Source organism: Lutra lutra, chromosome 1 (assembly GCF_902655055.1).
Source record: "Lutra lutra chromosome 1, mLutLut1.2, whole genome shotgun sequence".
In the NCBI taxonomy this organism is placed as follows: Eukaryota; Metazoa; Chordata; class Mammalia; order Carnivora; family Mustelidae; genus Lutra; species Lutra lutra.
The window spans coordinates 99,996,895-100,010,019 of record NC_062278.1 but is presented as its reverse complement, the minus strand read 5'-3'; the positions used below and the strand labels follow the sequence as shown (position 1 = coordinate 100,010,019).

General features: G+C 34.7%; 1 protein-coding gene across 8 annotated transcripts in view; it reads right to left on the bottom strand.

Moving 5' to 3' along the window:
* The window catches only part of NAALADL2 (N-acetylated alpha-linked acidic dipeptidase like 2), a 1,357,959-nt gene that overhangs the window by 554,192 nt on the left and 790,642 nt on the right, over positions 1–13,125 (bottom strand). For all 8 annotated transcript variants that reach the window (XM_047730769.1, XM_047730776.1, XM_047730785.1 and 5 more), the window contains one exon: positions 4,391–4,664. In XM_047730769.1, coding sequence (XP_047586725.1) covers positions 4,391–4,664 — 274 coding nt within the window. The remainder of the gene's footprint in view (positions 1–4,390; positions 4,665–13,125) is intronic.

Sequence of the window (13,125 nt, the reverse complement as noted above, 5' to 3'; positions counted from 1 at the left end):
GGTTCATGCACAAACTCAAGAAACCAGAAAGAGAAGATCATATTGGGCCAAGAAATTTTATGCAGATTTTTAAAACATAACAACATTTTATACAAGTGTGTTCACACCCATTTATCTCACAGTTGTGCACTGTTGACCAAAAGATGGATTCCACAAGAAAAAAAGAAGGGAGACAAATAAAATGCAAAGTCATTTTCAACATTGAAAAACTGCTTGTACCAAGATCACATTTTTCTGTTAGTGAGACAGTAGCTTCATCTTCTTACCCAAACAACAAAAGTTTAAATAATGCAATTCCATTCTACTCCCTTTATTTAGCTTTCTGATAATCTTTTTAAATCTATAACAGGAAGCATTCAGAGCCAAACATATAGAGCTCTGCCTTTTGCCATAACACTCGATAACTTTGCTTTTGTTTGAGAATATTAAAAGAGAAAGACAAAGTTTTCCTAACTATGAGAAAATAGACATAAGTTCTCCAAGGACTCCATGCAGTGGTTTTATTTTTTCTCTTTAAGACTACTTGATACAATTTGACATACTGTTTAGATTTCATGTATTATACTATGGCTTGATATTTTACAAAAGGAAGACAAGCAATGCTCTTCAGGCCTATGTTGCCATGATTTTTCATTCTGCATTCAAAAATTAAATATTTACTCTTAGTTTCTTTGAGCTTTTAGCTTAAAATTAAAAAATAATCAGATATTATACATACTTTATTATTTATTCATACTTAACAAGGCATTTTCCTCCCTAATGATTAATATTTGTCATATTAAACAAAAGACAGGAAGATTACATTTCGACAATATGATACGAAGTTTGTACTTCCAAATCATGTTGTATAGTTCTCATATTTTAATTCCTCCCATTTAAATGTGTTTATTTTATATCACATAATAACAACAGCTAGCAATTTCAGAGTGCTAAGTGCACTCAATGCACTCTACATGGTTTGTATCGTTTCGTTCCCACAACCAACTGAGGTACTATTATTTTTCCCCCTATACAGATAAGAACACTGAGGCTTAGAGAACTAAAATGACCAACCCACACTTGTGTAGCTAATAAGGCAGGGTGCAACTCTAGGCTCTCTGAGAAACAGAACAGTGATAAATGCATTGATGACAATCTATCTTGTACAAGGCTAATGAGCTGCTGAAAATAAGTTTCTCCATAAAATTATATTATTTGTTTTTACTTGCAGACACAAAATAATACTTAACAGAAAAAATATTCCCAAATCTATGAAGTATATTTACATGAAAACAAATTCTCTGCTCAAAAATATAAACATACAGACTCAAATATCACCAACCTATATTAAATATTAATTGTTTCCTTTGCTTTTCTGCATCTGTGTGGGTTTCACAAAGGACAAAAGAAATAATAGCACAGAAATTACATAAGGCCATATATTCTATTTATGAGACTGACTAGACATTGTCAGCACTCACTACCAATGTCTTTAACAGTATGATGATATTATAGTTGATATTTATCTTTTAATAAAAATATAAATCACTGTTTATTCCCTGAAGCTAACCTCACTCATGTTAAATTATTTATGTATCCATTTTAATATGTATTTTGCATCTGACAGGACAACTCTCCTTAGGACCCTTCTACTGACCCACCTGTCATTATGATGGGGTAAACAATGTCACCTTTCTAGCACACAATGAATTACAAAGAAGTTGCAAAGTACACCATCCATCATGCTGGCACTAAGTAGGTTTTCAAAGTAGATCTCAGATATCACAAATGCTGTTTAGACTGTTACCAGAAAGCAAGAATTGGAAGCTTATACAAAGTGGTCATATGATGAATGGACATGACAGCTCTTCAAAGAAAAGGGGCACTCCTCTTCTACAAATAACCTTGTCAAAAGCAAAAGTAGTGGGGAGCTTTGCTGGCAGTCAGACTAGAATAATTTAAGAACCTGTTAATGGCTCAGCCTGATAGAAATTCATGCAAATACAATGTACTCAAAATCAAAAAGTAGGTATGCCTGAATCATCAGCAGCAACCTCTCAAGCCTGATTTTAATTAAGAGTGGTCTGAAGAGATACAGAAAATCACCCGCACTCTATTAATTAGAATATGTGAGTTTCAATAATACATCAGTCTAAAACTTATATATAAAATATATGCAAATATTCCACATGCATATAAGGTAGTCACCTAGAAATTACTTTGCTTTTGAAAATCATAATGCTAATATCTTTTAAATTTAAAAAAATCAACCAATAAGTTTATCAATATAAATATTTAAATTATTATGTACTTAGTATAATAGATTTGAATTATTAATATAATTCTAAAAATAGTTATAGTTAGTGTCTTCATCTAATTTGCATGGTTAATTTCTCAAATTATGTTCTTCAAATACAAGGTGTTTGTTTTATCCATAATTGCATTTTAATTCCTTTAACATTATTACCTTTAATTTAGGTCTGTATTTCAACCATAGAGTATATTTCTATATCACCAGCAAAGTTTATTTTTCCCTTTTAGCAGCTTCTTCAAAACTTTATTAAAAATGGTAGATTTTACAACATTTATAAGTGGTAGATGGTCCCAAAAGGACTTATGTTTTCAAGGGCATTTAAGTAGTTCTCTGATTCTATAGTAGACGTTGGTTTCTTTTACATGCAACAATGGAAATTGAAACATTTATAACTGATGAGACAAATGTGTAGAAAATTCTCAGAGATGTGGCTACAAAGAAACACAAAAAAACAATCCAATGGCCCAGCAGATTATCAGAGGGCCCTGCTGAGGAAAGAGGGATGCAAATTGTGATGTTATAGCTTTTCCATATCACCTAGGTCAAGGAATAGTAAGTAATTTGCCAAAGCAAATTGAAAAGCAAATAGTTGAGGAATGTATTCCAAGGACCCACTCAAGCTCCTGAGGGTTTTGTTGTTGTTCTGTGTTTCGGACATGTTTTGTTTTGTTTTCAAGGCAAGGAGATTACTGGGCTAAATCAACTGGGAATAGAGAAGGTGTTGGAAATGTATGGGGGCTAATGAAAGTTGGGGAATCTGAAGAAAATCTGTGGGATAACTTTAGACTCTTGAGACTAGAGCTTCTGAACCAACAAAAGGGTGCTGGCAGGCTCTCTCCCATCATAGCCTAACCAGAAATAGTAATATATTAATCAAATCAAATTACATGAGTCCTGCCCTAGAAATACTACAGACATTTAATATTATATTAATTTTTAATTAATAATAAGGCTTTCCATGGTAGTAGTTATATGCAGTTCTTCTACTAAAAGTCAGAGAATGATGTAACAGAGTGCAAATGCTAAACCACCAGTAAAAGAACTCACTCTCCACCCTCCTCCTAAAATGAAGAGCAAACAAACGAAAAACAAAAACGATGAATGTATCTGTGAAGGAACTTCAAATGATTTAAATACTTAATGTATTAATCAGAGTTAACAGTCTGAAAAAGCTATGCCAATAATTAACAACAATCAGAAACATATAATTATTTCATTTTTATTAAATGAGGCAATCTAAAGGTTTGTGAAACAAAAACTAAGTATGCTTATTAAAATGGTATTTTTACATGCAGACAGAAAATATTCCTAAATAAGAAAACAGGACCAATTATATGTTGTATCTAACTGGTATTTTGTCCTTACTGTGGGCTAGGCTCTGTTCTCCAAGGTCTCCATATATTAACTAGTTTAATTTTCACAACAACCTTATAAAGCTAGAACTATTTTTATCTCCATCACAGAGATGAGGGAACTCAGCCCTAGATAGGTAAGTAACAGTGGGTAATTAGGAAACTGAGATTTGAAACTCATGTATGTGACTCTAGAAGGCATGCCCTTCAGCACCAGCCAAAAAACTAGCTAAGCTAGAAACAGTAAAGCAATAATCTATACCTGGCTCCTTATCTCCTGTGTTTTCCATCAAGAAAGCAAGAGCACTATATTTCAAATCTTAAATCTGTGAATAATCACATCGATTTTCCACTTCCTTACTTAGGTGTACACACGATCTCAAAACACAACTGCCTTCATTTCTATCCCTTCTGTCCATATCAATCCATTAAAATTTGCCTCTTCCAAACCCCCCAAAATAAAATGAACATGTTCCTATACCAACTAAGAAAAATGTGAATAACTCGATCACATATTCAACACATTGGAATTAAAGTCTTCTAACATGCTTTCATTTTTAAAATATGACAAGAGAAAAGGTCAGCCAATCCAAATCTTCCTTCCTCTTCCCTGGCACCTCCACACTGAGAACATTTAATGGTTACTTTTTTATGTTGCATCTTGCCAGTTAGTTCAATTTAGATGAAAGCTGTTGTTTTCTAATTCCATTTCACTATAAATGACAGAGACAAATGGTCATATTACCTCGAGAGTTCCTTTGGCAGAGTAGGCTGCATATGAGTAGAGCAGATCTTGGCTGCTCTGTGTTCTGACTTCTTCGCTGCAGGGCTGGCCATTAGGATGAAAGCATTGGCCGCTGCTGCGCAGAGTCACGGAGCTGGCAGAAGGGCCTGCCAGATTAAGCAGCACAGAGTAATTTGCAAACTGTACATCTTCTAGGCCCAAAGAAGTCCAGTGAGTCTTAATCTTCTTTGAAATTTCTGTGTCATCTTCACTTTTGTACAGTTGTACCAAATTTCTGGAAGAAATTTAAAAAGAACACTCTAAGAAAAAGGAAAAAAAAAGTATTCTGTTGAGTTATAACCATTAAATATGTGAACAATTATTAATAGATGTGGGATATGAAAGATGAGTGGAACAGGACATCATACAAGAAACTCACAGTTTGTGGGAGGTGATGATCCTGCAGAGAAATTATACTAAATCAAAGCCCAATGAATTAAGTTCTTAAATTAAGAACTAATAAAGTACTATGGGATTGCAGAAAAGAGAGTGATTAATGACAACTAGTTCTTTTATTAGTTCTGATCTTTCTATGGACATCAACATAATCCATTCAAAACTCAGTTCCAAAACTAGGAGTCAGGCTGGTGGAGATAGTTTTGTATTGCAGTTAATACGATTCCATATAGAGTTATGTGATTAATCTATAGCTATTGCTATTTAAAATGAGACAGAGAACACTTTTGATACAAATTACATGCCAAATTTCACGATCCTATGAGCACAATGATATTCAACAAAATCAGTATATAATGGTGAAACCAACCACAGATTATCAAATCAATAAGAAATTGGCTTTTGTGTGTGCTTTCTGTAGCCTATATATTTATTCTTACACCTATTCCAAAATCTAGTGAAACTATTGCTGTTTATGACATCCTAGAAGCCTCCCCCCAAAAAAAGTAAAAAAAAAAAAAATGCGCAGAACCTAGAAAAAAATAAGATGTGTGAAATTTAAAAATAATAATCCAATAAAGTTTTTCTTGGTCTGGGATGCAAAGGGACCAGTTTCCTTTTTGGCAAAAATATATCTTCTTATAAGAATTTGATTGCTATCCATAATATTGCCTAAACGAATGCTACCTAAGTGGATACTATTTTTATTTTGGTTCATCATATTGTTTTTCTCACACACAGTTGATTCTTTTAGGGCCCTGTTTATACAATAACCCCCAAATGAAACACATCTGGAAATGGAATACAGAATACACACATCAGAAAAAAAAAATACATATACGATAATATAGAAAAACATTACTGGAGACAAAATGTAGGGCTGTTGACACAGCTAAAAGCTGATTGATGCAATAATAAGTAATTCGCAATTTTTTCCAAGGTTATTTCAATTTTTTAAATATGTAGTTTAATCAATTCTCAATGCCACGTTGTTTTGTGAAAGAGCTTATTGAAAGAATTTCACTTTTTATTCTGAATAAGACTAGTCTGCCTTCTGTGTGTGTATGTCTGTGTGTGTGTGTTTGGCAGGGGAGGCTTTTTGTTTTTGACAAATGAAATTATATATATTTAAAGTGTACATTATTTGATATACATGTACATTATGAAATTTTGACAATCTAAACACATCCATTACCTCAGTAGTTACCTTCATGTGTGCATTGATCTACTCTCTTAGCAAATTTGAAGTATACAATGCAGTATTATTAACTACAGTCAACAGGCTGTACAGTAGATCCTCAGAAATTATTCATCCTGTAAATGAAGGCTTGTATCCCCTTGACCAACATCTCCTCTTTTGCCTACCTCCAGTCCATTGACAACTGTGATTCTACTGTACATTTGTTTGTTAGTTTGTTTTTAGATTACACACGTAAGTGATAATATTCAGCATCTTTCTCAGTCTCTGTCTTACTGCACTTAGCCTCTGAGATATCTGTGTTATCACAGAAGGCATGATCCTTCTTTTTTTTTTTTTTTAAAGGATGAATAATATTCTATTGTACATCTATCTCACATTTCCTTTATCCATTCATCCATCCATGAGCACTTAGGTTGTTTTCATACTTTGGCTATTGTGAATAATGCTGCAATAAACATGAGTGCAAATATCTCTTCTGATTTCATTTCCATTGGATATATACCCAGAAGTGAATTGCTGGATCATACAGCAGTTCTAGTTTTAGTTTTCTGAGGAATACCCCTATTGTTTTCCATAATGGCTGCAACAATTTAGATTACCACTAACAAAGGTTATCTTTTCTTCACATCCTTACCAGCATGTTGTTTTTGCTATTTTCTTTTCTTTTCTTTTTTTTTTTTTTTGGTCTTTTTTTTTTTCAGTTTTGTTTTTTAATAACAGACAGTCTAACAGGTGTAAGGTGATATCTCATTGTGGTTTTGCTTTTATTCCCTGATGATTAGTGATGTTGAGCACCTTTCACATATCAGCTGGTCATTTGGGCAACCTTTTTTAAGAAATGTCTGTTTCTTTGCCCATTTTTTAATTGGACTATTTGTGGGTTTTTTGCTACTGAATTGTGTAAGTTCCTTATATATATTTAAATATGAACCCATTGTCAAACATATATTGTGCAAATATTTCCTCTCATTCCACAGGTTCTTTTCATTTTCTTGTTGTTTCCTTTGTGTGCAGAAGCTTTTTAGTTTGATACAGTCTCACTTGTTTATTTCTGCTTAGTGGCCTGTGCTTTTGTGGTCATATTAATTAAAAAAAATAACTGCAAGGACAATGTCAAGAAATACTCTTTTGTTTGTTTTCTTCTAGGAGTATTGCAGTTTCAGTTTCACATTTAAATCTTTAATCTTTTTCGAGCTGATGTTTGTGAAAGGTGAAAGACAGGAGTTCAATTTAATTCTTTTGCATGTGAATTCCAGTTTTTCAACACTATTTATTGAAGAAACTATTTGTTCCCTATTGTCTGTTTTTTGTTCCTTTGTTGAAAATTAATTGACCAATTATGTACAGATTTCTGGGTCCTCTATTCTGTTGCTTTGATATATTTTTGATGATTGGATCTGTTTTCATTGGTCATTTTTGATTAAACAGATCACTCTATACTTTCAATGTCATCCCAATCAAAATTCCACCAGCATTTTTCAAAGTGCTAGAACAAACAATCCTAAAGTTTGTATGGAACCAGAAAAGACCCTGAATTGCTAAGGAAATGTTGATAAAGAAAAACAAAACTGGGGGCATCATATTGCCTGATTTCAACCTTTATTACAAAGCTATGATCACCAAGACAGGATGGTACTGGCACAAAAACAGACTCATAGACCAGTGGAACCGAGTAGGGAGTCCAGATATGGACCTGCAACTCTATGGTCAAATAATCTTAAACAAAGCAGGAAAAAATATCCAGTAGAAAAAAGACAGTCTCTTCAATAAATGGTGCTGGGAAAATTGGACAGTTATGTACAGAAGAATGAAACTTAACCATTCTCTCACACCATACACAAAGATAATCTCGAAATGGATAAAAGACCTCAATGTGAGGCAGGAATCTATCAAAATCCTAGAGAAGAACATAGGCAATAATCTCTTCAACATCGGCCACAGCAACTTCTTTCAAGACAAGGTCTCCAAAGGCAAAGGAAACAAAAGTGAAAATGAACTTTTGGGACTTCATCAAGATCAAAAGCTTCTGCACAGCAAAGGAAGCAGTCGACAAAACAAAGAGGCAAACCACAGAATGGGAGAAGATATTTGCAAATGACAATACAGACAAAGGGCTGATATCCAGGATCTATAAAGAACTCCTCAAACTCAACACACACAAAACAGATAATCGCGTCAAAAAATGGGCAGAAGACATAAACAGACACTTCTCCAAGGAAGACCTACAAATGGCTAACACGCATATGAAAAAATGTTCATCATCATTAGCCGTCAGGGAGATTCAAATCAAAACCACATTGACATACCACCTTACACCAATTAAAATGGCCAAAATCAATAAGACAGTAAATAACGTGTGTTGGAGAGGATGTGGAGAAAAGGGAACCCTCTTACACTGTTGGTGGGAATGAAGTTGGTGCAGCCACTTTGGAAAACAGTGTGGAGATTCCTTAAGAAATTAAAAATAGAGATACCCTATGACCCTGCAATTGCACTACTAGGCATTTACCCCAAAGATACAAAATGTAGTGAGATGAGGGGCCATCTGTACCCCAATGTTCATAGCAGCAATGTCCACAATAGCCAAACTGTGGAAAGAACCAAGATGCCCTTCAACGGATGAATGGATAAAGAAGATATGGTCCATATATACAATGGAGTATTATGCCTCCATCAGAAAGAACGAATACCCAACTTTTGTATCAACATGGACAGGACTGGAAGAGATTATGCTGAATGAAATAAGTCAAGCAGAGAGAGTTCATTATCATATGGTTTCACTTACTTGTGGAGCATAAGGAATAACACGGAGAACATTGGGAGACCGAGAGAAGTGAGTTGGGGGAAATCGGAGGAGGGGACAAACTATGAGAGACTGTGGACTCTGAGAAACAAACTGAAGGTTTTGGAGGGCAGGGGCATGGAGGGTTGGGTGAGCCTAGTGGTGGATATTATGGAGGGCATGTATTGCATGGAGCACTGGGTGTGGTGCATAAACAATGAATTCTGGAACACTGAAAAGAAACAAAATTTTTAAAAAATCATTAAATTTTTGAATGTTTATAGTAAATATAAAAAAAGAATATATGGTCCATACATACAATGGAATATTATGCCTCCATAAGAAAGGATGAATACTCAACTTTTTTTTTAGTTTTATTTTTTTCAGTATTCCAAGATTCATTATTTATGCACCACACCCAGTGCTCCATGTAATATGTGCCCTCCTTAATACCCACCACCAGGCTGACCCAATCTCCCACCTTCCTCCCCTCCAAAACCCTCCGTTTGTTTCTCAGAGTTCACAGTCTTTCATGGTTTATCTCCCCCTCCAATTTCCCCCAATTCACTTCTCTCCTTTTCCCAATGTCCTCTGTGTTCATTATGATAAGGTTTCACTTGCAGAGCATAAAGAATAACATGGAATACCCAACTTTTGTATCAACATGTACATGACTGGAGGAGATTATGCTGAGTGAAATAAGTCAAGCAGAGAGTCAATTATCATATGGTTTCACTTACTTGTGGAGCATAAGGAATAACACGGAGGATATTAGGAGAAGGAAAGGAAAAGTGAATTGGGAGAAATCAGAGGGGGTGATGAAGCATGAGAGACTGTGGACTCTGAGAAACAAACTGAGGGTTTTGGAGTGGGGGAGTGGGGGGTTGGGTGAGGCTGGTGGTGGGTATTAAGGAGGGCACGTATTACATGGAGCACTGGGTATGGTGCATAAACAATGAACTTTGGAACACTGAAAAAATAAAATAAAATTTTTTAAAAATCTAAAAAAAAACAAAACAAATCACAGATCAATTTTTATGCCACACCATAATATTTTAATTACTATAGTCTCATAATATAGTTTTAAATCAAGAAGTATGATGTGTCCAGATTTGTTCTTCTTTCTCAAAATTGCTGTGGCTATTCAGGGGTTTTCTGGTTCGATACAAATTTAAGGTTGTTCTAATTCTGTGAAACATGTCACTGGAATTTTGAGAGGGATTTCACTGAATCTATAGATTACTTTGAATAGTATGTTCATTTTAACAGTATTAATTTTTCTAATCCAAGAACATGAGATAGCCTTCCATTTGTTTGTGTTTTTTTTTTTTTCAAATTTTTTCACCAATGTCTTATAGTTTTCAGTATATAGGTGTTTTACCTCCATGGTAACATTTATTCCTAAGTGTCTTATTATTTTTAGTGTTATTATAAATAGGATTTTAAAAAAATTTCTTTTTCATACAGTTTGTTGCTAGTGTGTAGAAATGCAACTGATTTTTTTTTTAAGATTTTATTTATTTGACAGAGAGAGATCACAAGTAGGCAGAGAGGCAGGCAGAGAGGGGGAGGGGGGGAAGCAGGCTCCCTCCTGAGCAGAGAACCAGATGTGGGGCTTGATCCCAGGACCTTATTATTTTTAGTGTTATAATAAATAGGATTTTAAAAAAATTTCTTTTTCATACAGTTTGTTGCTAGTGTGTAGAAATGCAACTGATTTTTTTTTTAAGATTTTATTTATTTGACAGAGAGAGATCACAAGTAGGCAGAGAGGCAGGCAGAGAGGGGGAGGGGGGGAAGCAGGCTCCCTCCTGAGCAGAGAACCAGATGTGGGGCTTGATCCCAGGACCCTGGGATCATGACCTGAGTCGAAGGCAGAGGCTTTAACCCACTGAGCTACCCAGGTGCCCCGCAACTGATTTTTTAATATTGATTTTGTATGCTACAACTTTACTGAATTTGTTTTTTAGTTCTAATGTTTTTTTTTTGTGGAAGCTTTAAAGTCTTCTGTATATATAATCATGTCATGTATAAACACAGACAATTCTACTTCTTTCTTATCAATATAAATAAGATCTATTCATTTGTTTATTTATGCCTAATTGTTCTGGCTGGGACTTCCAGTAATATATTGACTAGAAATGGAGAGATTGAGCATCTTTCTCTTGTTCCTAATCTTACAGGAAAAGCTTGTAGCTCTTCGTTGTCAAGTATGATGTTAGCTGTAAACTTGCCTTTAGTAAAGTATTCCTTCTGTACTTAATTTAATGAAAATTTTTATGATGAAAGGATGTTGAATTTTGCCCTATGCTTTTTTTTTCTGATCTACTGAGATGATAAGATTTTTATCCTTTATTCTATCAATATGGTGTACCAAACTTATTGATTTGCATATTTTCAATCATCCTTGCATCTCAGGAATAAATCCCACTTGATCATGGTGTATGATCCTATAAATATGCTGTTGGATACTGCTTGCTAATATTTTGTGTGGGGATTTTTATATCTAGGTTCATCAGTGTATTGACCTATAATTTTATTTCTCATAGTATTCTTGTCTGGCTTTGGTATTCATGTTAATGTCAGCCTCAGATCATGAGTTTCCACTCTTTGGAAGACTTTGAGAAGGACTAGCATAAATTCTTCAAATGCTTGGTAGACTTCACCACTAAAGCCATCCGATCATTCACTTTTCTTGGTTTGGAGGGTTTTGATTACTGATGCAATCTCCTTTCTAGTTGTGCATCAATTCAGATTTTCTTTTTCTTCATGATTCAGTCTTAGGAGGTTGTGTATTTCTAAGAATTTAGCCATTCCTTTTAGGTTGTGCAGTTTGTTGGCATATAATTATTCACAGTAGTTTCTTATGTTTTTCTGTATTTCTGTGTTGTCAGTTGTAATGTCTCCACCTTTATTTCTAATTTTGAGTTTTCTCTTTTGTCTTATTTAGTCTAGCTAAAGGTTTGTTAATTTTATCTCTTAAAAAGAAAGCTCTTAGTGTCACTGATTTTTTTTCTATTGTTTTCCTAATTTCTATTTCACTTATTTCTGCTCTAATCTTTGTTATTTCCTTCTTTCTGCTAACCTTGGGATTAATTGGTTCTTCTTTTCTAGTTCCTTAGGGTGTAAAATTAAGCTGCTTATTTCAGATTTTTTTTTTCCTTAATGTAGGTATTTGTCTCTATACACTTTCTCTTAGAACTGTTTTGCCACATCCCATAAATTTTGGCATGTTCTGTTTCTGTTTTTGTCTCAGGATTTTTTTTTTTTTAATTTCCTTTTCTTTTCCCCATGACACATCAGTTGTTCATGAGTATGTTGTTCAATTTCTACATATTTTCATTTTTCCACTTTCTTCCTATTATTGAATTCTAGTTTCATAATATTATAACCAGAAAAGATATTTGGGGGATATGTGGGTGCTTCAGTTGGTTAAGCATCTGCTTTTGGTTCAGGTCATAATCTCAGGGTCCTGGGATCAAGCCCCACATCAGACTCCCTGCTTCTGCCCCCAAACCCCAGCTCATGCACTCTCTAATAAATAAAAATCTTAGAAAAAGAAAAGATATTTGGTACAATTTCAATGACTTTAAATTTCTTAAGACTTGTTTTGTGCCCTAACATATGATCTATAATGGAGATGTTCTGTGTATGCTTAAGAATGAATATGCTATTGCCATTGGATGGAATGTTCAGTATATGTATTTTAGGTCCATTTGGTCTAAAGTGTAGTTCACATCCAGCATTTCCTTATTGATTTTCTTCCTGAATGAGATATCCACTATTTAAAGTGAGGTATTGAAATTTACTACTATTGCATTTTCTGCCTTCAGGTATGTTAAAATTTGCTCAGTACAGGGGTTCCCATGCTGGGCGCATGCATATGTAATTGTTACATTCTCTTGATGAATTCAAACCCATTATACAGTGAACCTCTTTGTCTATTTGCAGTTTTTGACATGCTATTTTGTCTCATATAAGATTGCAGGGGTCCTCAGTGGGGAAGGCCATGGGGTAAGCAATAGCAGCAAGGGCTGTTGGGTTGAGAGTAAAGACTTCTGGGAACTTCCTGCTTCTTTTTCTCCCATGGGGGATATTGTGATATGGTGGCCAACAATGTGTCTCTTAGTTCCTGGTCAGCTGGCAGCCCCCTTGCAGTGGTGATAATATTGGTATCTGATGCATGGGCACTCTTAGAGCAATCACAATGCCAGGATCTAGAGTATAGGCACTTAGAGAGTGATAGTGGCCCCTGAGGTTCAGGCTCTGGCAAGCCCACAGCAGCAGAGACTCCAGTGCCTGAGCCACAGGCATACA